The sequence below is a fragment of the Vigna umbellata genome, chromosome 6, assembly GCF_029865625.1.
Source record: "Vigna umbellata cultivar VRB3 chromosome 6, Vumbellata_1.0, whole genome shotgun sequence".
NCBI classification, from domain to species: domain Eukaryota; kingdom Viridiplantae; phylum Streptophyta; class Magnoliopsida; order Fabales; family Fabaceae; genus Vigna; species Vigna umbellata.
The window spans coordinates 4354650-4381456 of record NC_142170.1 but is presented as its reverse complement, the minus strand read 5'-3'; the positions used below and the strand labels follow the sequence as shown (position 1 = coordinate 4381456).

General features: G+C 31.8%; 1 protein-coding gene and 1 pseudogene across 3 annotated transcripts; both read right to left on the bottom strand.

Moving 5' to 3' along the window:
- Positions 1 to 2505: 2505 nt before the first annotated feature.
- LOC124834664 (uncharacterized) lies at positions 2506 to 8443 on the bottom strand (annotated as a pseudogene). Its single transcript, XR_015780369.1, has 7 exons — positions 8223 to 8443; positions 6100 to 6231; positions 4890 to 6005; positions 4748 to 4811; positions 4281 to 4420; positions 3885 to 4196; positions 2506 to 3009 (listed from the first exon to the last, which is right to left on the bottom strand). The product of XR_015780369.1 is annotated as an uncharacterized LOC124834664 (transcript).
- A 12723-nt stretch (positions 8444 to 21166) lies between these two features.
- Positions 21167 to 24238, bottom strand: ZEU1 (P-loop containing nucleoside triphosphate hydrolases superfamily protein). Of its 2 annotated transcripts, none has more exons than XM_047309420.2 (7): positions 24058 to 24238; positions 23642 to 23752; positions 22786 to 23142; positions 22345 to 22456; positions 22132 to 22191; positions 21576 to 21680; positions 21167 to 21417 (listed from the first exon to the last, which is right to left on the bottom strand). In XM_047309420.2, the coding sequence occupies exons 3-7, from the start codon at positions 23058 to 23060 to the stop codon at positions 21301 to 21303; spliced, it is 669 nt and encodes a 222-aa protein (XP_047165376.1). In that variant the 5' UTR covers positions 23061 to 23142; positions 23642 to 23752; positions 24058 to 24238; the 3' UTR covers positions 21167 to 21300. The 2 variants fall into 2 exon arrangements, with proteins under 2 accessions (XP_047165376.1, XP_047165375.1); XM_047309419.2 differs by lacking the exon at positions 23642 to 23752 and adding an exon at positions 23533 to 23590.
- Between the last annotated feature and the right edge of the window lie 2569 nt (positions 24239 to 26807).

Below are 26807 nucleotides of genomic sequence, written 5' to 3'. Positions count from 1 at the left end.
ACCATGTTACATTCATAATGAAACCATCTAGCTTTCCTAATTTGAATATTGAAAAATTTTTAACACCAAAAATTCCAAAAGAATATTACTTATATAATTTTTACATTCATTTTTAACCATTGACATTAACTTCTTAATTTAAAAAATAAAATAAAATAAATACAATTAGATTATAAAATCTTCAGTCAAACCTCAAACGTTAACATCACTGTTTCTTCCCATGGAAGAAAAAATTGCAGGTGTTATCTTTAAGTTGTAATAATCACAAAATAGTTTATCACGAGAAATTTGATAGATGCATACAAAGAAAACAACCGATATATAAAAACAAAATAAAGAAAAAGTAATACCTTTGAAAAGTCTACTCCTTTCAAGTATTTGTTGTTAATTAAATAAATATTTTATTAAGGTATGTGGTTAACTAAAATAAAATGGTAATGGAATTCTGAGTTATAAATTGAACAATACTTTGTATTAGAAATTTAAATAAGTTTAAATCATACATCAATTAAAAATGAAAAAATTGAGTATAAAAAAAAATCTACTACTTCATTACTTTAACTCTTTTTTTTATTGAAGATGATGTTAAATTTTTTTAATGTCGATTTTAATTCAAATCTCACTATTAACTAAACTACTTATTTTCTTATATTTTGAAACATTAGTCTTTTAATCAATTTTTTTTCTAATCTCTTTTACTAAACCTCACATTATAAACTAAATACAAATATTAGGTTAACAATACATGGACGGTAAATAGCCTATTTATTTTACAGCATAAATTATTTTACATAGACATTAAAGTATATGCTCGTTATATTTATAAAAATTTAATTAACTAAAAATTGTTAGAATTTTCATTGATGAATGTTAATATTTAAATTAACATGATCTATGTTATTGAGATGATTTTTTTTCTCTTTTTTAATTTCTTTTATTTAATTCCATTCTCTTCGTCGACAACCACAAATAACAAGTCGTTGCGTGGTTAAGTCGTCACCGATCTGTATAATTATAGCGAAACCAAAGAAAACGTAACGAAGACTTTGTCGTCACAGTTAACACTAAAGACCTATAAAAAACGAAACGTTTCAATACGAGAACCAGGAAAATAAATAATAACAATAATTAGTTTTTTTATATGAATAACAAAAATTAAAAGTTAAAATTGCATTATCATTTTAAAAGCTGAATAATTTTAAAAACAGACTTCGATTTTAAGGTGTTTCAAAAATTAACCATTTATGTATAATTATGTGCTTAACTTTATTTTTCTTATTTTCATACGAAATTGGTTTTTGCATTACATAAATTGTCCAATTATAATACATATTTAGTACCACTTTTCTTTCTATTAATTAAATGAAGTTAAATTAAATGTTTACTTGTTTGAAGAAACCATGATATACAAATTAATCTCTCTTTTTTTCTTCATAAAATGGTTTATTTAAATTTGAGTCTTATCTCATCAACGACTTTATAACGTATAGAACGAAATCAAGTCAACCCAATAAAAGGTTTCATTACCATATATAAATATAAAATATGTGGTTAGAACAATCTTTAATAGTAAAATGTAATTAGAAATTGTTTTTATGTTTTTTTTAAGTGATTTTACTCTAAAACCAAACAGGGACATAATATCGCATAAAATTATATGAATTATTGAAATATATGATAGGGCTAAAATGATTTGAAATATAATTAAAATGCATTTGAATACATAAAATTTGTATCACCATTGATCAGTCAAACGAAAAGAGGTTGAGAGATGATGGACCTAAAAGTAGCCCAATAAGCTGTGAAGTAGCAAACACGACAATGGTGGTAATTTTTGGGACAGTAGGGCCCACCAACGGATCTTCTAAACAATAAACTAGGCTAGGACAGGATCAAAAATTAAAAATAATAACAAAATTTTAAATGTATCTTTAATCTATTAAATTTAGATAAGTTTGTTTTTAACTCTCCATGTTCAATCTGTAATGTAAAAGAACAGTACAATTTACTTAAATAGATTGACTAGAGGTCAGTGCTGCTGACTGTTTTGCCTGTTTTCTTCGGCCCACGCGAAGTGGGTCAAACTGACCCACCCGGTGATTGGCGTTTCAAAAGGAGTTGAACTGATACCAGCTCGTTTCAACTTCCAAAGGTGTTAATCACAAACTTGTGGAGCCTACACTTTGAAAGATTCTACTTTGCAATAATGCAACGGTGGAGGAGACTAAAACTTCCATATCATTGACTACCTTTATTTGGAAAATGGTTCATCACATCCATGTGCTTTCAGACACCCTTAAGAGAAAAAGAAATAGATATATCCATACAAGAAAGGTGATACAAAATATTCAAAAACGAACAAATTTGCTGTTCAAACAACCATGTTCTATAGAAATATAGCTCTTGTAACAAATTTCCCAACCCTTTTTGCTCAATGTGAATGAAACAAAACAAAGCATAACAAGCAAACAATGTTTAGAATAATATGATCAGGCTATTAGTATGTCATACTAGCAAGGCATTATATTTTTATTTGCAATTATATACAATTCTATGTTCATGAAAACAAGAGCAGATAACGATAGTAAAAGTATATAACATTAAACAGAAAAGTGTCATTAGGTGAAATAGAAGTACTAAGAAGTTTCGGTGTGTGTATCAGTGAAGCCTCAAAATTTGGTTTATCCAAGAGAATGTTCAGTTCAGGTTGCAGCCTCAAGCAACACCACTCCTGATGGTTTGTTCACTGCTACTGTTGGTGGTGGTGGAGGTAGGAATTTCTCAATGTCCTTTGCTCCAGTTTGAGCAAACTCTCTGACAAGCATGTTCATATATCCAGCTAAAGAATGCTTGAACTTCTGTGAGCAGCTTCTGTCTCCCCTCATCAACGTCCTGAACACCTCCTTTGGCCAAACACCCAACTTGAGCACCTTCCATGTATGCCTTACATGCCACCAGAATATCACTGGCTCTGCTGCAGAAATGCCCCTTAACAAAATCCTCAAAATTCTGAAACCAAATATAATAACATTGAGCATTTAAGTTGAGTCCCAAATCATAGAAAAATAAAAACGTGTTTGAGAGAACAATCATCTAAATTGTGTGTGCGTGTGTGTCTTGCACTATTCTTCATTCAAATGATTTCCACTTTCCAAAGATGATTATGTTGATAGGACAAAAGATGCATCATTATTGACGACTTACAATGATAGTTAAAGCTCAACAAACTACAAAAACATGTTGAAAAGCCTAAATAGAACAAGGTAAGATACCAGTGCCTCTCAGGGATGGACAAATTGTCTATTCCCCTAAAATCAGCCCTATTTGATCCCCCAAATTCAGGATTTTTATCCTAAAGGGATTGATGAAAAACTCATCCAACATGATTTACTTTTATTTCTTTTTTAACATGGGATACTCCTAGTTGAGATACATAAATTAATCTCTAGAAATACAGAAATCTATTCAAGCTACTAAGCTCTCACCAAAGCACATTTTGGTACATGGCCTTGTGTGGACAAAGGGTTAAAAAAATACCTCAATTACTGACACACATGAAAACCGATGCATACTTTGTCCTTTTAATACTATAGAAGACACTAAATGAAGCCATCTGGCATTTGCTTTTATATGTAATAAAATGCTAAGTCTAGTCACATTTTACATTTGATTCCTACATGATCTATAACACGGTACGGTTCTTTTTGTCATTTTCCACTCAAAGGCATAAGTATGCCTAGGCATTGCTTCTTTAATTTCCCCCCAACCCTTCCTTCACCCCTCCCCCAAAAAATGAAAGGTAAAATGGTCACTACTACAAATGAACATGGCAAAGCAACCTTGCTAGAGATTTAAAAAAATTGAACCATGACTCAAAATCGAACCTTTGGAGGCCTTCGTATCATATACATCATTGTCCTCAATGATAGAATGAATGTGTCCTCATTATACTGAAAGGACAGCTTTTCACCACTTGCTGAACCACTCATGTGTGCAAATCCAGGTTCATTAAAGTAAGGCTTTGTATTCAGAATTAGACCCTGTATGGAGACCAGAACCTGTAGAATCGTTGACGTGCCGGGAAGCCACTTCTCATTTTTGCTGCCACTCCAGGTGTTCAGCAGACTAAGGCATACTTTGCCACAATGATACAAATTTGGGTTGAGCCGCAGACCTCCAGAGTAGTAATGCACTTGCTGCAATGAAAAATGCCCCTTGTGTCAGACTTGATAAGATAAGAATGAACAATCCGATCAGATACAGTATTCCCAACCACATACCGGCGGTACATTGGGATAGCCACTGGGAAAGAAAACATCAAAAAAGAATAGGCCATCATGATATGGAGTCCCTTCAGCTCCAATAATCACAGCCCTCAGAAGATCCATGTTTGACTCATACACTCTCACAAATATTGAATCTGAAGGGGACAAACGAAAGAGAATAAGAAGTAGTAAGAGATCCAGTATAATACCAGTGGCAGGTAGCACATTATGGTATTCAGATCACTTTACAATTGTTTCTACATTTAACAACCAATTTCAGAACAAGTATCTGGACTTCTAAGAAAAAAGTTAGTAAGAACTATTCTACAAGAGTAAATCATAAATTAGCCATGAAAATGCTGAATGAAGTTTATTCAGAAAAGCTCTATAAAAAAAACAATAATGCTCAAAAATAATTGAAGACTAAATTGGATAAGGAAAAATAGTACAGCCATTTTGAAGCAGTACTGAAACAAACTCACCTGGCAAATCCTTCTGTAAAATCTTCCACTCTTCCTGGATTTTTTTAGCCCAGTTCTTGGGAGGCTGTTCAAGAAATATGTTCAACATAAACCCAAATAATTAAGAACAAAACTGAAACAAAAGAGCACTTAAAAAATTTACCCGTTTCGTTGAAGAACTGTTACGGATGAAGTAATGATCTGAAGTGTCCTCCACAGTATCAAATTGTTTAAAACTTCGAAATTTCCTCATAATTTCATCTCTGGCATCATCCGAAATTGTAACAATAGGGCCATCCACTGCTTTTCCATGAAATCCATCTCCAGCAGAATTGGGAACCGAGTTATCAAAATCATGCTCAGTTTGGGTAACAAGAGGATCAAATGGATAGTAAATATTATTAGAAATTTTTTTATTATGAGTAGAAAATGATTTATCATTTTGAGAAATTTTCCACCAAGATTTTCCTGCATCTGTTCCCCAAGCATGCGATGATCCATGGTGTCCAATGAAATTTGAATGGGAGGAAACACTACTGCCATCTGCCATCATTGCAGTTTTAAATTGCCCCCCATTTGATGGCTGACCTGCATGTGGCAGCTTATCAGCCACCACAGAGTCAAATAAACTAAGGTATGCTGAAGCAGACTTCTTTTTGCTATGGAAAGACCCTGAAAACCAGTGAGACTTAGATGATTCTACTCCTACAGAAGCATTTGAAGTACGTCCTCTGGGTTTTGAAGTAGCTGATTTCTTCTTAGAAGGGGCAGATTGAGAAAAAATTTGAGAAGACAATTCTATTCCAGAGGAGTAATCAACATCATCCATTTTGATTTGAATGTTAGTACCACCCATTGAAGCTGCTTGAATTTTAGAGTTAGTTGGATCTAATGACATAGAAGGCTGGGAAGAGGGTGTCATGGAACTTAATGCAGCATTTGATTGCACATGATCCCAAGGATAAAACATACTATTTCCAGTCTTCTTAAAACCTACATCATATCCTGGTGGCAACCAAGTAAAAGGTGCTTCAATTCCAGGAGGTATATCCACATGATCAAAATGTTTCTGTAATAAGGTATACTCATCTGCATCCATATAATCTTCTGCCGACAAAATATCAACATAGTCATCATCATCATATGAAAGATCAGAGCCATGACCATCAACATTGATTACATTATTTGACACTGAAGGGAGATTATTAGGAGACGCAATCCCGCCAACTGATCCAAATTTTTCCACATCAGGGACCGAAAAGGGATAATCAGACATATTCTGAAAAGGGTTTCATGTAAAATGTTAGAGTCGTCTTCATATTGGAAAGGATACATCCATCCAATGCAAGAAATAAAATAAATCTTATACAAACCACAACTTGGAGATCACCATGAACAGCATCAATTGCCTTCCCTTTGTTACTGCTATTAACTTTTTCACCAATTATCATTACATCCTCAGAATCATCATCATTGTCAATGTCAATCACATCATGCAAAATAACCTAGAAAGTAAAAGTCAAGTATTATATGTTAGTGAGCAAACATACACTCAAACCTTCATGAAGCACAAACAACAATATGAGAGCAGAAAAATATATCAAAGAAAAAAGTTGTGCTTGGGCAATTTTCAAACAGAACATGGCAAAATAATCTTCCTTTTATATTACTCTAAATTATACAAAAGAGTTTCCGCCAATATTCTTCCCTTTGATATTGGACCCTGATTTCTGAAGGTACTGATATCTTCATAACAACAGAGATTACACATAAATCTCCTTAAACAAAATCTCCTCTATGTCCTGAAAACCAATACAAACATTCTTAAACTGAAATGGTAACTTTGTAAACCCACAGAAACCTCCTTTTATTTTTCTTTATTAGTCCAGAAACTTCACCTATCAGTAAAAGGTTTGTGTCTCCAAAATAAAGGGGACATTTATAAAAATCAAGGCAAAAGAGGGTGTTTTAGTCAAAAACATATTATGGTGGATAAGATACTAAAACAAAATGCTCAAGTAAAAAAGCCTCAAACAGTAGAGTAAAAGGTAAAATGAATCTATACTATTATAGAAAGGGATTCCTAACTAAGTGTCCATTTACTTTTTCCTAAAACCACTTTTGCTCTGTTTAATATAACTACAAGAGTACATCCCGTACTGTGTTATGTTTGCCACAGTGACTCAACAGTTACCCACATTCATAGCTTGAATGACAGAATCACATTACAATTTACAAAAAGATTACAGGCAGAATAATAGAAAAATTAAAGCATCTAAACTTCCCAAGAAAAACAGAATAGCATTATCCAAGTCATAAACTGCTTGATCCCACAATTTCTTATGTGCAGGGGCTAGGAGGTAGGAACATTTCCTTTACACAGACTTGCACATAAATAACAAAAATATAGTAGAACTTGACATGTTAATCCTATCTAAAGCTAACAGATAAACAATGGCATTTAACAAGCAGGACAGTAGTGATGATCATAAAACCCTATTACTATGCATATATAATCAATTATGACAGGAGTTAGAATTTAGACATAGAAAGAGAGAGACAAGTAAATTGATGGACCAACACAAATTTTTGTAGTCTATCTGACCTAGCCATGTGTGAACAAAAATCAGTAAAATCACCTTTAACTTTTTCATGGTTTGAGAAAGTATACTGGGAAATGTATTAGATACAGCCCCAATTTGCATTAGCATAAAAATTATCTCTGAAGCCCAAGGAAATAGGGACAACCTTAAATACCAGCCTACTGTCAACAAAGCTCAGAGAACCTTATTATTATCCGTCTAAATCATACCAAAAAATTATCATCTGCAATTTACATGCACAAGACACACATATTGCCATAATAGAACATCCTGAGAAGAAAAAACTGTGTCATTTGGAAGTTCCTCAATCAAATGAACATCTATACTTAGATATCAGGGAGAAAAAAGGTTATAATTTGACTTCAGTTACAAAAAGATTTAAACAGAAATCATTACCAACATATTACCAAAAGGCTATTTATAGCATAGTCTCTTACTATTCCAAGGAATACAACAAAAGGTCCTAAATTCCAATCCCTTGGGGTAACAATAACGTGATCATCAAATGAAGACCCAAAAAGCAAAGAAGAAGATAAGAGAAATACACAATCCATAACAGATGAAAAAATTACAATGTCAGAATGCACACGTCACTACTAAACCCGTCCCCTTCCAATAAATAACAAACCGCACATGCAGCAACAAACACGAAAAGGTTGCCTCAACAACAGCAAAAACAGTTCCTCTATAGCAGAAAAGGGGAAAATCGTGTTCATGAAAACTACACAAAAACAATAATTAAAAACAACAAAACATAAACAACACGATCATGGCAGAAAAGTGAAGACCCAGATAAATATTTTTCAGAAAAATCAAAACTTTGAACAAATTGAAGACCCCCATCAGTTGAAACACGATTGATTAAACTTTGAATCGCGATGGCAGCAGCTTGCCTTGTTGTTGAGATAAAAATTCGAAGGGTGGTGAATTGGGGGAGGAATCTCGATGACGTCAGGGTCCATAGTGCTACCGTAATGTTAAACTGAATGATCCTTTGCCTATTTGTTTGAAGGAAGAAAGAAAGAGTGAGTAAGGGAAGAGTGAAGGGCTATGGATGCAGGTGTTATATACTGTTATGGTGAAGAAACACAGAGAAAGAAAGTGTGTGAAAGTTAAAAATAAAAGAGAATTAGAGAGACAAAGAGACAGACCCTTAGTGTTGTGCGTGGGACATACGTCACAGATGAAACCAAAATTCAAAGGGCTTATTTGGATATTTGGACACACTTACTAAGATTAATCCTACTCTTGGATAGAGTGTTTTGGAAGACAAAGTGTTTCCACAGACTGAGTGAGAAAACATGAAATAAGGTTGTTTGCGAAATCATTTATAACTATATAAAATGTGCAATCTGATGTTTTCTTTACAGATTAAGAATTACAACAAGTATATTACCTTTCTTCTATAAAAACAAATATATTACTTCTGAAAATAATTTTTCTTTAATAAATATCTAAATTTATTTTAGACAGAAAGAGTAATTAACTTGAAGATGGATAAAGAATAAAAATAAGTATTTTTTTATTGGAAACTGAAAAAGAAAAACTTTCCATTTGAGTTTTTTTATAAAATATTAAAAGTACAATCATTATGGGATAAGATAAATATTTAGTTTTAGAAAAGTATTATAGTGTTTTATATTTATATTGGTTTTTTTGAAATTATAACAGTTTTAAAATTACAATTAATTAATTGTCTTAGTTCAAAATTCACAAAAATAATATAATTTAACCTATAATGTTACAATTTGTTTAGAAAACAGAAAAAAAAAGATAATTCAAGTTGAAGAATTAAACAAAGTTTGACGAGTTTAAATAAAATTTTAATCACGAATTTTAAATTTTCATAATTCTGGGAATACAATGATAACAGTGTACACTTTTGTAGAGTTTACTCTAAAAAATTGTACTTTTACTTTTTAATTTTTCTACTTTTTCTTTAGTAAAATTATATCATTATTTGTGTTTGGCCAATTAAATATATATCATTACTTGAGGTTGTGGTAAAAATATGTATAAAAAATTTAAAATTACTAAAATGTTAATAGTTCAATCTTCAAGTATTTTGTGATAAACAAAATGTGAGAGATATAAATAAACTTTTGAATTGAAGAACCCATTATAAAACAAACTAATTGTAAAATTATTAAAATATTAAGAGTTTATGGCATTTTTTGTAAGAAAAGAATAAGGAGAGAAAAAAAGAAGGAGAATTTTTTGAATTGAAGAGAACATGATAAACAAATTATAAAATTAGCAAAGTGCTAAGAGTTTATTTTTTATGTAAAAAAACTAATTATAATTTTTATTTTCAATATATAATATTTATAAATTTAATTTTCAAAATAATTTTTTTATGGGAGAGAAAAAAGAATAAATTGAAACATCAATAATCATACATTCATTAATTTGAGTAACTAGATAATTTCAATAACTAGAGAAAATTTAAACAGCAGTTACAAAATATAGGTAATTATACATATCTATAATTATAGATATCTATGCTTTTATATATATTAATTATGGATGTGATGTACAATAATGACATATGGTGTATAAAGTAATAATAATACGATTGTATATAAAGATTCTTTTACAAAAAGTTTAGATGTGAAAAAATAAATAAATTAGGATTATAATATAGTCACTCTAACATGCTAAATGTTTATATGTTTTATTTATATATTATTTTTTTAATGTCTTCTCTTTTAATTATTCTTTATTTACTAATGTGTGATATTTTTAGGTAATTGTAAGTGAGTTAAAATATATTTTTGTAATATTTTTCAAATAAAATTTATATTAAGTTCAACAAAAATATTCGTCGTGGATATTTATAAATAAAATTTGTAAATAATTTTAATATGTAATTATAATCTAGTCAGATTTGGTATTATATTATTGTAGTTGTGAATATCTATTATTTTAAAAAAAAAATAAAAAAATTAATTTACATTTTATTAAGTTAAATTTAATTTAAATTTAAATTAATTTAGATTTTATTAAGTTAAATTAAATTTTAATTATATTTAATTTAATTTAATTTATATTTTATATTTTATATTTTATATTTTATATTTTGTTTTTTAATTTTATTTTAAAAATTTATAAAATATTTTTTTAAATATTTACCGGTAGTCACAAGTAGTGCAGATTTTAAAATATTTTAGATATTTTTAAAACAGATAACCAATAAAAAACAGATGAATTATTTTGCTACGGGTCGGGTTAACACTATTCGTGTATGACCCAACCCACTGTCATTCTTAAATTTAACATCTTAACTATTATACTTATCATTTGTTATTATATAAAAAATTTAAACTTATTAAAAATTAATAATAAATAAAGAATACAAAATATGATAATTAAACCAAACAAGAAAATAAATAAAAAAACATGAAAAACCTATACTATCCAAAGCATCATAGGTAATTGGTATACTATGAAATTCAAACTAATAAACTTAGACATAATATAATACATTTACAGGGACTTTTACTTTTTAAACCTAAATTAATCAACATATCATAAAACACTTTCAAAATGCAAAATAGTTTTTTTTTTTAAGAATAAAAAACCTAAATGCTTTAGAAAAAAAGGAACACGTGCCTTCGTTTCTCCAACTCTTTCATTCTACAATTTTACTCTTTTGTTTCAACTTTCTCACTTAAAAGTCCATCTTCTATGTGATCAAAGGTTAGGGTTATGTTCATCGCGAAGAATTTTCAACTTTAATCGAACAAAAACTCTATTTGGATAAGTCGTAAATTTCGTTCTTCGATGGTCAATTTGTTTTTGACTTTGCAAGCAATCCTTGTTGGGTTGCATGTGCTCCTCTTCGTTTATTTTTATGTTGTCTCTAGGTTGATTTCGAGCTTTTGTGAGTCAAAAGACTCGTGGGTGTCGTTGATCAGTTTTGATACTCTTCTTTAGGTGAGGGAAACTAACTTAACTAATTTCCTATGAATTTTCATTTTGACCTACTAAAATGGGTGATGAGTTGTATTATGAATTGTGGAATTGCATGCTTAGTTTACTTCAAGGGTTGGTTTTCACTTAAATTAGGTTGAATGCAAAATCTGTTAAATTAGGTTGAATTACATAAAATATGTTTTTACTTAAATTATTTGTTTTTTTTTTTCAGAATCATGGTTAATGTGTATTAAGTTTGTGTAAAGCTTAAAATTGATTGATGACTTGTTGAGAATGTGTCAGTGATATTTGAATTATGTAATAAGGCACTGGTTGAGCTAAAGAACATGAAACTTATGATCAATGAAATGTTTAAACACTAAGAATTGGCTCAAAGAGTGTCAAATTACTCAAATCAAACTCAAAATGCAAAGTCTAAGTTTTCTAATACCTAAGTGTTATGGTAGTGTTGTTGGGCGCCACTATCTTAGAGACATTGGGTGTCACTTTTGTACCATCGAGCACACTCAAATGAATTGGTTCTAGGGGGTTGTAGCGCTGGACACTATTTTTCCAGCATTAGGCGGAATACTATTTTCTGGTTTGCGTCATCTTAGAAAAAATGGGATTTCCACTTTATTTATCGTTGGATCGAGCTAAAATTTTGATAGAAAGTCCTAGACACAAGAATTGTTACTTTCAATGGTGGAATATTTGATTTGAGGTCTGTAGTTAGAAAGGTTAGTCTCTTATGTTTGTCCTATTTTAGGTTTCTCTTTTGTGAAAAATATTTCTTATTTGTGGTTTTGTTTGACCTTTGAAATAAGAGAAGGTGTATGGTTGTTTATAGATTTGTTAATGGATTAATTGATGAATATGCATGTGTATAATGATCTATGAAATTGTGATGGTAATGATGGGCTTGTTAATGGATATGAGCATGTATATAAATATATAATATCTGTAGTTAATCACGGAGATTATAATACTTAATATGGATTAATACAAATATGTGTGATTGTTTGGTATTTGGAATTTGATGTGAAATCATATTTGTGGATGAAAGTATAAGTTTGGCATGATTCTAGGAATCTTGTAGGGAGATTTTATGGTGGTGTTTCTTTAGTGTATGTATTGATGTAAGGAGTCAATACTAGAGGTTTATTCTTATACTCTAATATCCATTCAAGACTCGTGTAAAGTAGAATGAGTTATATGATGAGAGACGCAGTAGGTCATGTCATTAAGAACGACCCCAGGGTTCTTATAATTGTTAAAGGGACTAACTTTATGTGTTATATGGTGAAACTCATTGGTAATGATTCTACAAAATAGTTGAGGCCACCACAAGTGCAATAACCATTAAGAATCATATATCAATGCCTAGATCTGGATAATTAAGTCTAAAAACCATTATGAATGTTTAAAATACACTAATTTATGATAAAATCAATTTAATTGTTATATGATTATTTCTTTTATAAACTAACTTATCTTCTTTTGCTTGTGCTTCTTGTGTTTGTTGTTCTTCTTTCACAATGATCGCCTTTTTCGATATGATCAAATGAGGAAATAGGTGAGGATTTACCTCAAGAAGAAGATGTTTATGCAGTTGTATAGATATAAGATCGTGGAAGCTAGGTATAACTTATATCTTTTGAAAGTAGTTATAGTTTTGTGGCCAACTTTTAGTTCTTTAAAGTAGGTTGATGTAAAGCTTGTTGTATTTTAGTATAATTATTTTGGATAACTATAATATATAGTTACGTTTCTATGAAGTAACATGCAATCTCTACAAAGGAAGGGAGGAGAAGGGGGGTGGCTGAATAAAGTTTGAAAAACTTTTCACAATTTGTGTTAGGTGGTGTTTACAAGGGTTAAAGAGTCTGTAGATAGTGTTTAGTACTAAAGGATTTTTTAAAGTATTGTAAACATAATAAAAAGATAACACAAATGAAAGCTCATTTTTGTATTGGTTCACTCCAACTAAGCTACGTCCAGTTCTCCTAAGCACTCTTAAAGGGTTCCACTAACTTTAAAAAGTTACAACGACTTTCACAACTCCTAGTTTTACAATCCTAGTTTTACATTAGCCAACTGGCTAAAACTGTTTAACTTCCCCCGAGTTAAACAATAAATTGCTTTGAATAAAGTTTGAAAAACAATTTTGCAATTTGTGTTAAATGTTATTTGCAAAGGTTAGACAATTTGTAGACAGTGTTTAACAAATAAGGATTAGTTAGGTTCATTTAGTGCATCTTGTTTCTGACAAAATGAGTAAAGGGGTACTCAATTTAATTAATAAACATATTTTTGCATCAATCCTAGTGTCAAGGAAGTCTATTTGGTCATTTGGATAAGTCTAATGTGCATTTAAATCATAACAACAAGTTGTTGTCATCTTGTATAGCGTTGAGCGACCCTGGACGATACTCAATGTTGCCAATACAGAGAGCCACTAGGCTCTAGGATGCTGAACGCCACTTTTACAGTAGGGTTTGAGTGTTGGGAACCGGGTCAGTCTCGTTGGGCGAGTAGTGTGTCATTGTGCGCCAGAATGCTAGCGTTGAGCGTTCTGAGTGCGGTATTGGTACTTTAAAGCTTGTTTATTAATATATATTGAATTATATGATGGTTTATGAATGAAGTTATGTATGTGGTCAAGTACGGTTTCAAAAGAGTTCCAAGGGAAAATTCTTGATGATTGTTTCCACTAGTGTATGTATTATTGTAGGAGCTCAGTCAAGGTTATCCTGACACTCTAATAGTCATTCATTCTCAAGTAGAGAGGATGAGGCATGTGGTGAGAGTAGTAGGAAGTCCTAATCTAGGGGCTTTACCTTGACCTAAGGCATTGTTTAATGGACTAACCTTGTGTGGTAGCTTGGGATGGGCCAATTGTTTCACCACTATAAGTGCACAACCCTCTATAGCTCAAGAATAACGCATGTATCTGGATGTTTGAGTCAAGAGGTTATTATATGTTTAGATGTTGTTCTTAAGTTTCAAAGTGAAATAATATATGATAGTTTGTGAATTCCATGTTTTATTCTTTTGATATTAGTTTACCCTTTTGTCTTTGTCTACTTATGTGTGTTTTCTTTTTTGCAATGATCACCTTAAATGGTGTGAGCTTAGGGGGATGTCCTTCCAGTTGATCCAACACGGGGTGAGGGTGAAGCAGCGACATAATTAGGTTTTTGTTAATCAAGTGTAAACCTTTTTCTTAAGAAATCTATAGATTTTCTTATTATTTATCATCTTTGTAACATTTTATTTAGTAGTTTTATACTATTAAAATGAGATGTTATATTAATGGTATCAGAGGAGTTCGTTCTTAGGATGACCTGATAGTTGTGTATTTGTCGTGTCTTTCCAGTATAGAGTTTGTTAAGGAATCTCAAGTAGGTCCTCTTGTTGAAAACGATCTCAATTGGGTCCAAAATTTTGTAAAATCGTAACAATTAAGCCCTTTCCGTTAAATGGTCAGAAACGACTTCAAGATTTGTTGACATATTGCACAATAAACATGTTGATATGTGTGATCTTAAATGTGGAAATAAAATTTAAATTATGACGTCGAATTTGGTTAAGTAAAAGAAAAGAAAAAAGAAAAAGAAAAAAAGTAATTCCCCACCTAAATTAGGGTTTTAATGTACAGGGGATTCTTGCACGATTTAGGGTTTTGAGAAGCTTGCATACTCGGGAGTTAGGTTTCAATTTGCGTTTCTCTGGGTTTTTTTGGTTTTGGATTATCTATGATTGTAGGTGCATAATGATGGAACTGGATGCTCCATGGCCTTTGTGGTTGCACGATTTGGGGGGGCGCGATTCTCGCGATTTAGTTTTTGCAAGTTCGCAAAGAAGATGATTCACAGTGGAAGAGGAACGAAGACACGAGATTGTGGTGGCGCTTGTCTCGTTCACTACTCTTCGCTTCATATTGCCGCAGCCAATGCCTAGATCAATGTTCCTTCCCTTTTCCTCTCTCACTTGAAACTGTGGGTCACCGACTTCTAGAAATTGAGTATGAAAATGATGACTGTTGGAAGTCTCACATTGACTAGAGATAAGGCCAATTCATAGTTTATAAGTGGGTGCAAACCTTACCCTACAAGCCAGTTTTGTGGGGTTGAGTTAGGCTTAAAGTTCACTTCTAACATGGTATCAGAGCCATGGTTAAAGCCTATCCTAGCGATATTTGTTGTTTGTTGGGCATATTGTTCCACCCGCTATCGGGCCGCTATCGGACCACCCATTAAAAATGTCTAATCCCAAGCTCGAGATGTATATATCTCGGCGTGAAGGGGTGTGTTGGAAGTCCCACATCAACTAGAGATAAGGTCAATTCATAGTTTATAAGTGGGTGCAAACCTCACCCTACAAGCCGATTTTGTGGGATTGAGTGAGGCTTAAAGTCCACTTCTAACATGACAATTATGTTGCTTTGTCTAATCTCTATGCTTCAACGGGAAGATGGGAAGAAGTAGGAATACTAAGGAACCTGATGTTGAAGAAGACTGTAAGAAAAGAGCCTAGCAAGAGGTTCTTGCCTAACTTCTTTCCTGAAGCCTGTTGTAAACGAAAAATCAACAATTATGCGCTCATTATTCTTCCTTATACTTTCCAGAACTTTATCATTACTCTTGTTGTTGTTCTTTTGGCTCTCTCTGGTAGAATTGCAGTTGAAAAGCTTAGCTGGAGGTTGATCAGGGTCTGGATCCCTGTCAATGTGGTCTTTATTGGCATGCTTGTCTCAGGCATATATAGGTATTTTCTTTGTTAACATCAAAGAACATGTTGAACCTGCTTAGTAAGACACTTTTGAAAGGACTAGTTCTATGTTGTTGTTGCTCCACTACTCTCTGTGTTAGACAATGGTTGTGGCTCCTATCTACACTTACGTCTTATGGATCATTTTTCTTTTCAGTTTGAAATACATAAATGTTGTCATGGTGACAATTCTCAAGAACGTGACAAACATCTTAACAACAATTGGAGAATTATATTTATTTTGGAAACGTCAAAATCCCAAAGTTTGGACAACAATGTTTATGATGGTAAATGGCACTCTTAGATAATACTTGTTCATGTGTGGTTATTTTCAGACAAATTGAGTTTAGTTACAAGTCAAGACCATGTGTTCAATAACTTAGTGACTCCATTGGATGACTAAATATCATCTTGTATTCTTGTTATATGAAAACTTCATGCACTTCTAGCACTAAGTTCAAATAATTGTAAGTTTTAATTTAATCAAGGTGAAACATGCTGGATACTTCATGATGCAAGTGCAACAATCCTTGGTAATGAATGTGTTTGAAACATCTCTTTGTTCTGACATTTGTATGTCTGACTAATTCGATAACGTTTGTTGCTTCATCATGTCAGAAATCATGAAAAAGAAAATGTTGATAGTCTCATTAATTGGACAATGTAGTATGATTAATCTTGAACAATCCATGTTGTTCACTAAATTCCATGTTGTTCACTAAATTGCTAATAAGTCATATTAGCTATTGCTCATTTTAGTTTCTGAAGTATTTTTTTCTTCTCAATACAAAATTCATACAGATTATTTCTGGTGTTAGTGTCGGTATTATAGATCTCTCCTTTGATACATGTTTTTTGCTGTCAATACAAAATTCATACAAATATTTTGCTTCTCTTATGTTTGAGATTATTTATTCACTTGAGATTATTTATTTTCTAATTGAATAGTTATATTTTGGCTTAATAGCCTATTTTGTCCCCAGTTTTGCTGAATAATGTCAATTAAGTACCTCGTTTTAAAAGTGTTTGAAATTGGTTCTCACTTATTAAATTTTGCGTCAACATTGTCCCTTCCGTTAAATATCACAAACGGTGTTAACCTTTTCTTTCTCTCTCTTCTGTTTTTCTGTGTAATGCAGCCTTTTGTCAGTGTTTGTACCATTAATTACGTGAGTCCCTCACTTAAAAGTGAGCCTTCAAAGATGGTTTAAATCGGAATGGGACCCACATAGAAAATTTCTCTTAAAAAAAATCATGTGAATATTTGATTATTGGTTGTACCTCTAAATATTTAATAAAACCTTTAAAGGAAAAATTAAGACTCTGCACACTTTTATTAAACCCCATTATTCCTTACTTACACCGTGGGTCCCATATTCAATCAATGTTTCTATGCAAATTTTCACTCTTCCCTCACCGGTATATGTTGCATTCAGGAAGTGCTTCACCATGAATAATCTTTATTTCTTTCTCTTCCAAAATCTAGCAGCTAAGCGTGTCTTTGCCTTCCAAGCCTAACTAAGAGGATGGGTTGTCTCCTGCATGCAAACTCAAAACTAGTGGTTGTTCAATGAAACCCAATACCCCTCTATGACCATTCTCCTCTGCACCCTCTTTTAAATTCACGTTCCACCCTACCCTCTTTATTATCTGTTTTTTCTTTTTATTTAAACCACACCTATTTCACTTTCTCCTTTCTTATAAAACTAGCCAACCCCAACCTTATTTATTTTACAAAACCCCACTATGTTCAATGAGACCTAATATGTCTGAAAGGTTGTTTTTATATAGTAAAACTAAGATATTGATAACTGTGTAAGATAAAATAGTATATTGAAAGTGTAAGATAAAATAGAAAAAAATAATATAATTATAATAAATAATATTTTATTATTATTAATAAATAATAATAAAATAATATAATTATAATAAGTTTATTGAAAGGTTGTTTTCATAAAATAGTATAATTATAACTGTGGAAGGTTGTTTTCATATTTTATTATTATTAATAAATAATATAATTATAATAAGTTTATTGAAAGTGTAAGATAAAATTGAAAAAAATTAAGGCATAAGAAAGTTCATTAAACTAATATAATTCTATTATGAATGATCTGCACCCTATTATGTTGTTGCTGTCATACTGCAACACGGGAGTATGTTGTGCCAAGATCGATTTCTATTACCAATCCCTTTTTGGTTTCGGCCATTCTTCTTTATATGAATGAAGACTGTGAGATAGAAGAAGTAGAGAAGTATGGCTGAATATGAAGGGTTGAATTTTATACTTAGTAACAATAAGAAAATGACCCCAAACACCTCTGAGTTGTTTCGATCAAAAGGGTCTCTTCGTGCATCGCAAGCAAGGAAATTGGAAACAAACAGACTCGCACCCATTGACAGTGTGACAGTAATCATGATGGGTACTTGGTATCTTGCTCGAGTTTTCTTTTTTCTGGGAACTTATATGCATGAATGCATGAGGGTTGGGTTGGAATATGGAGTGTTAGGGTTGAAACTTTAGTGAGTAATATGCAGGGAGTATGTAGATGTTGGGGTGTCCTTCCTATGCGATCACGTGGATAGTGGAGAGGTTTGGTGTTCAAGTGGAAAGAAAGAAGGCTTGGTAAGTTACTATGGGAATGGTTAGGAGGAGTAGTGACTTTTGTTGGTGTGGCATGATGAATCCTTGCATGCACAGAGATGTAAGTTCTCCTCGGTTTGGCTTGGGATGTGCATATGTAAGTGCGAGAGGAGAAGGTGAAAGAAAGGGTTGGTGGCAATGAAAAAGTGAGGTTTGCATGGAAGAAGTCATCTCGGGGTTTTAGCTGGAGCAGAGAGAATGAGTAAGAGTGAGAATGAGAAGAGAGTGGTTGAGTATGTTGGAGAAAGAAAGAGTTTGAAGTACTGAAATGATTACATTAGTGGAATGGAGGGTGGTGTGAGATGTGGTTGGGTTTTAAATTGGAATTGGGTGCAAAATTGTTACTGCATGGGAGTGTTCTTTTGTTACGTAATTATTAGATAGGGGGAGAAAGAATTTAAGAAGAATAAAAGGAAAATAAAGGGAAGAAAATAAAAGAAGAGTAGAATGATTGGTAAATAAGAAAAGAAGAATGAAGGTTGTATGAAAGGTTTATACAGGGTTGTTATGAAAAAGTGGTTCTTATTTGGGTGAAATTAAAAGTGTGGGTCCCACTTTGTATATAAGAAGAAGAAGAAAAATGTTTGGTTAGGTAGTACTTTAGTAGGAACAATGACTGGATCATGATGTGATATTAAAAAGCTGACAATCAATTTGACGCACTAACAAAAAAAAGAGAAAAGTTTGCTATTACACAGGAGCAGAAGAGAGAAAAAAAAAGTTAACGCTGTTTGTGCATATTTAACGGAATGGACGATATTGACGCAAAATTTACCAAGTAAGATTCAAGTTCAAGCACTTTTAAAAATAGGGACGGAATTGACATTATTCAGCAAAACTAGGGACAAAATAGGCTATTAAACCTTATATTTTTTATTAATTTGGTGAAATTTTTAAGTAAAGAAAAACGTGTATTGTACGAGTACATGGCGAATGGCGACTTTGGAAGGTGGCTACACGAGCTTCCCACAGGGGACACCAATGTAGATGATTGGGATAACACGTAGTCTCGCGTACCTACACAGATCTTCGATTTTGGGTTACAACACGACCAAAACCTGAACGAAGGCATGAAGGCAGACGTGTACTGCTTCAGGGTGGCGTTGATGAAGCTCTTAACAGGGAAGGAAAGCATGGCGAAAAGGTGCAGCGGCGAGAAAGCGGTGAGGGAGGGGTAGGGTGTTAAGGTTATGGACGAGAGACTCTTATTCAATGTTGTTGGGCTGAAATTTCCAGAATTTTCCTATTTTTTTATTTTCTTTTACTTTACTAAATTCCACATCATAATTTAATTATTTCCATGTAATAAAATAATCTAGCTCAACATATTTACTCCAAACCACGTTATCAAATTTTATCGTTGTTTTTGACTAAATAACGAAAAAGACTTACGATTTTTCAATTAAGACCATTTTCAACAACAGGTTTAAAACCAAAATTATATAATCATGATTTTTTTGCATTTAACTTAAGTTTTGATTGTATTAGAAATCATATATTAATTAGTCCAAAAATTTCAATCATGAAAAGTTTAACAATCTGACTTCTTCATTTTCCAACTAATAAAGGTAAAGTATTCTTTATTTTATTTATTAAAATATTCTCATTTCTAACCCACCGATTTAATAGACTAGACAAAACAACCCAAAGCAAACTAATAAATTGAAAACTTTCGCCCAATCGGCGAGCACAAACTAATTTTACAATTTCTAATTATTTCAAAAACAATAAAAACTTATTTAATAAATGTTGAATATAATAAAAACAATAATATAAAATTAAACTCCCTTATATATACATAAATATTTTTATTTATAATAAAAAAATAGTTACTAAATATAAAATACAAATAAAAAATAATAACAAATTTATTAAAAATAAAAGATAAATATAAAATAAAAATAATATATCTAACAATTAAAAAAAATTTCCACTCCAATTTTTAAAGTAAATATTCTTCGGATTTTCTATTCTCATTTTATATTTCTATGTTCTAATGCGTTTCCTCCGTCTTCTTTCACTCCTAATTAAAGATCAAGATAATTGAATAAAAAAAATATTGAAAGGACATGTAGTTTGAAGTTGAGAAGGCATATGTAGTTTGAAGTTGATAAGACAAAGGCTACCCAAGTGTCAATGCGAGAAAACATCCTTTGTTCCGACTATTATTTTACTAGTATTTCTAATTCTATACTAATACAATTATTTTTGTAAAACCAAAGTCACTGTAGTCTTTTACTTTTGCACAAAAACACAGTAGATATACTGTAGTTACATACAGACTATATGTGAGATAAAATATACCAAAAAGTAACTAACAGAGCTAACATTTTCATAGATAAATTAATTTGGCTTTTACCAAAATATTTTCCTACGAATTCCACAAGCATTAAATATATTCTTGAGGGAATCTGGACCTCATCAGAGACGCACAAAGCTGCTGCAGAGGAATTCTTCATTCCTTCCAAGTTGAGCATAAGAGAAATTCCCAGGCCATCTTCAAATTGCAAGGGAAACAAATCAATGTTATTATAGCACACAACAAAGAACCAATCAGAGTTCCAAAAAACTGGGCTTTGGTGTTCAAAATAATATATCTTGAAAATTTATTATTGTATAACATCTCTTTCAAGGTGTGTCTATTTCGACCACAAGGTGGCAAGAAGCTTCCCCTTCCGGCATTCTGTTACACAATCAAGTACAATCTCTTGCAACTGTTTCTCCACATCTTCCATGGGTTGGCAACCATCAACAACCTGCTTCAAACCGGTGGAATTTGAAGGCAAAAATACAAAAAAAAAATGAAAATGCTTAAGAATGTGTGGTTAATCATGGCATGGTACTAATAGGAACACATATAAGGCATTGCAAACTGTTGATTTCAGGAGGAAAGGCCACATAAGCAGTTAATTACCTTCCAGGATACATCATGAAGAACTGAGTAACAATCAGCAACTTTCTTCTGAAACTCCAGCTTTTCATATCTCTCACCTCCATACCCTCCTCTTTCCGCAGCTTTCTGATTTAATTTGTGTGGAAATATAAATGTAAAATTGTATATAGGCCAAAAATGGTTATATGCATTAACCAAGCTACAACATGCTAGCTAAATAACTGTGAAAAAACGGAAATCTAGATGCATGAATTTTAGGAACAAGATACAGAATTTCTACATATTTGAATTTGAACCACTCTCTGTATGAAAGTAACACATCAAACTTCCGTAAATCAAACCCCAATTCCTCTTTACTTTAAAATCTTAGATCTTAACAGCATGGAACATAGAAAAGGAAGCAGAGAGACTTCATAGAAAATAAGCATCAGTTCCTGGTGTACAAACTGTTTTACCTTCAAGAAGAAATAAACTAATCTAGACAAAAAAATAGTTTATAAAACAAATAAAACAGCTTAATGACCATCTTAAAACAAACTAATAAAGCACTTTTCACACAGCAAGAAGTTCTGCATACCTCAGGAGATATGTCAAGGTATACTACCATATCTGGTGCCAGCAAACCAATCTCTGGGGCCTGACAAAAAATCACTGTTTAACCAATACTGGTGAGAATATAAGTAATTATGTAAACTCTAAACTGTACTAGAATGGAAATCCTCATGTTGCACACATACTTTTGTTTTGTGGTGGCCAATAGAAAAATAAAGAACTATGTTAAATCTTTTACCTTGCACCACTCAATATCAAGTCCCTTGGCAGATGAGAAAGCCACCCCAGAATAAGAATATCGGTCAACAATGAGAGTTTTTCCAGTTTTCAGTTTTGTTTCCATCAATGACCTGCAGGGACAAAACAACTTGTTTGATGATATTGAAATGTAAGCTTAGTATTTTACTTGTCATAAAAAGTACTTGCAAAAATAACAGCAATGAAGACCCCACGCAATACCAGCTATTAAGCAGAGTGTTTCAGGATCTACACATAACAGTAAGTCATGACATTTCAAAGTGATCAAAGTCATAACTACCACAAGGTGGATCTTGACTGAATATGTTGGAGTGGCCAAAATAATTAAAAGATATGCCTAAAATTATTCAGTCTTAATCATAAAAATAATATAGCTACTCATTTAACAGAAGACAGAAATAGAAAAAAAAAGTGTAGAAACCTCTTTTCCCAACGATTAGCACTGAAGAGGAGATGAATAGTGTGATCATCCAACTGAGATGTGTTACTAAGATAAGCAGATATCATTTGCCCAACATTTGTAGTTCTGTCGGGAAATCTCCATAGTTCAGCAGAGATCCCTTGTCCCTCCAAGAAGGACACTAGTCTGCTACACTGAGAAGATTTCCCAGAACGATCCAGACCTTCTAGGACAACCAAGGCACCCCTAGACTCCATTTTGTTTCCCTCTGTGCTCCTATTAAGATTATTTTCCATTCTTATGTTGCTTGGAAAGCACTTGGAGGAGAATTTTACACGAGAATTCAATGACTTATGCAACACTAGTGTTCTGAAAATCCTGCAAAAAGAAGAAGCGTCCTTATAGATGCAGACATAAAAGGAAAAATATCACAAAAAACTCCTTCCTTCTAACCTTCGTTGCTTAATTCAGAAATCCCAACTAAAACTATAAACATTAAGATTAAAACTGCAAACTTCTGCATTTTTCTTCAAGAAAAAGAAAACATTTTGACACATTGGACCAAACAATCCTCAGGGCAAAATAAAACTCAAAACTAGTATACAAAAGTTGCAATTATAGACCGGACAAGTAATTATAGACCAAAAATAGTATATCATGCAACATTCTTCCCGGATTACAGCTTTATATCAGAAAAAAAAGCTGGTTTTTTCAGTGCTATAACAAATATCTTTAAAGTAAAAACCAAAAGAACAAACAAATTCTTACTGTGACTTGGAAGCTGTGACACAAGCTCCATAGATCATATCCTCAGAAAGTCCTTAAACTGAACCAAAAGAAAACGAAAAAGTAATGAAAACATTATTAGCCGAATTACCTACGCCCAATGTAAGAATTGACACAAGCTTATTCATGGGAAGTCAGGGTTTATGCTACTTTAGCTATAGCTTCTTCCTCCAGTGACAACATTAACAAAGTATGTCAAAGCCTGCCATTGGCGTCCCAAAAAATAGGGCAGGGAAAAATGAATCAATCCGTCCCATTTTTAGTGGGTTGACATAATAATTTAATTAAAGAAAACCAGAAAAACTTAATTAAATAAAAAAAAACAATACAATAAATGATAAATTAAACAGAAAAAAGATAGATTAGAAAAGTGTGAATAACATATAAGCTAAAGCCTGAAACTGGTATGATACAATAGGGATATATAACACTAAACCCTAAATCTAATCCACAACAAAGACATTTGTCCAAACAGAACATATGATGAAGAATAGCACAGATTGGAACCTGTAACGACCAGAACCACTGACATTAACACATTAACATGAAATGCAGAAAGAAAGCAATTTGGGCATCAGAATCCTGCAACAGTGATGGTCGGCGATAACTTCTTGTGACACTGGGCACACTGTGTCAGGCACTAGGGTTTTGTTTACTCTGCCACAACTGTTACGTAATAAGGAAGTTTTTTAAACTAATCCTTTAGGTTTGGTATTAAAGAGTTTTTATGTCATGGCTAATCCTTGTATATTTCTCACTGAGTAACACTTCAGAAATTCGGTTTACTTGGAAGTTGAAATGAAAATATAATAATTAAAACTGTAAAAATAAAAAAGAAAAGCTACACATATAAAATATTTGGAGGGAAGAAGAGAGTAAAGAAGTAAGATTTTTTTTTTATCGTTTTCGTAAATATAAATATATGGTTATTAATTAAGTGTGCAAATAAATAAGGTCAGGCTAAATTATTGGTTGATGTCTTGTGCAAATGGACTTAAAACTTCAATAGAGTTATTTATTTGATATGGAAAATGAATACAATATAAAATTATGTTAATTTGGTATTTAAAAAAAATTGATATGTTAACTTTTTATAGTATGTACAGTAAAATGATAAAAATATAAGAGTATAAAAATTAAAATTTTAAATTTTTCACTCTTTATAATTATAATTAGTCGGACTTACTTGTACACTCTCGTATACATCTGATTTTGTAAAATTATTACTAAGTATTTGAAAAAAAATTACTTTACTTCTTTCTAATTTTATATATTTGAACCTATGCTGTGTAGTTGAAAATGCACAAATACAATAAAGTTATATATTTAATTTTTATTATTATTTTTATCTAACTAAAATAAGTTCTTTTCTTTTTCAACATTTCATTTCTTCTCATCCCATAAAAGTATTCTTTACTTTTCCTCTTTCTCTTTCGTTACATTAAATTACTTATTTGTTCCTTTTACTCTTCACATTTTCTAGTGATGGTTTTTTCCCTTCTATTTTGAATTTTCCCACATGTTTGCAGCATTCATGAGCATGAGGTTGCAAGAGCAACCAAAACAAAGGACGCAAAAGATGATTTAGGTAATGGTTATAAATGTGTCTCTAGTAATGTGCTTTTTTACACTTTTTCTCTCTCTTAAATTTGATATATAAATATTATAATTACATATATTAAATATTTTTATGGATTTATAGATTTTTATGGATATTTTAAATTTAGAATAACTAATTTCTTTTAAACGGTAAATAGACAACGGATAGATTTTTTTAGGAGGAAATTATCAAATGAGCAATAACTTTTATCAAAATCTTATGAATCAAGTTTCTAACAAATTGAAATTAATTTGAAATACTTGTCATTTGCTCCATGAAGGCAAATTAAAATTTGAACATATATCCTAATGATCAAAATAATGTATGAAGAACATACTTACAAAAGAAGACCATGTCAACCTACTTAATATAATTTTTATCAAAGAAAACTTGGAAACTCCTTAAAAAGATTCGGTCATTCTTAGTTTAATGAATTTGGCAATTGGTTGGAGTTTAACATATGCAACAGAATGGTTAGCATGGGATAACAAACCAAGAGGAAGAGGTGAATTAGCATAAATGTAACATCCCAGATTATATAGAAGCATATAATATAGTAAGTCCACATTTTAATAAAAGAGAACAGTTAGAGTAGACTATAAATAAAGTAGTTAAGCTTACAGTCATCCCAAAATGAGTCATAATTTAAAACTTAGACATACTAGAGTATTTCAAAATAATAAGGACAACTGAGAGTCCTTACTAAACTAAGCAACAACGTTATCTTCCTCCAAAGCCTACTCCAGAGGCAGCGTTATCTTCCTAACTAAACTCTTTAATAAAAATAGGTACCTTTTAAAATTTCTACTCAATTAAGCTTATTAAGCAAATAATAATAATAATAAATAGAGAAAGTAAGGTTGAGAGAAATTTGCACAGATGATTTTATCCTGGTTCGGATCTTATCAATCCTACGTCCAGTCGTCTATCTCAAAACAAGATAAACAGTTTATTAATCACAAAACTAATACAAATTACAATCACACAGATACGATTTGTAATAGTTTAGAAAACACATATCTTGAAGCCATAAGAGATGAGACACACTTCCTTTAAACACACTAAGGGACGAACACCTCCTCCGAATACTTCACGAACGATGAATACCTCCTTTGAATCTTCACAAAGGATGAACACTTCCTCCGAATACTTCACGAAGGATGACTTCCTCTTCCAAACACCTCCTTAGATGCACAAAGGATGAACCGACTATTCCTTTGTCACCGTAGTAGCACTTCACTAGCTCCACAAACACAAGTTTCTCAAGCCGAACAAGAACACACAATTCTCAAAGGTTTTTGAGTTTTAGAGCACAAGGGAAGAGTTGTTGTTGAAGGGAAATGAGAGTCTATTTATAGACTCAAGCAAAGACTCTTCCATTTTTCATTTTCTAACTCTCTTACGCTTTTAATTGATTAGATTGAGTGTAACAACTAGTTCAACGGCTAGAAAACTCCAACGGTCAAATTTAATCGATTGATCTACTTGTTAATTGATTAACTAATCGATTAAATGGTAGTTTAATCTATTATTCCATAGACAATTTGAGTATTCAGTTTTTACTATGATTAATGGATTAATTCTAGGTCTAATTGATTAATTCAATGTGTTTTTGACTTTAAACATAAATTTTATAATTCTAAGATACATGGAATCA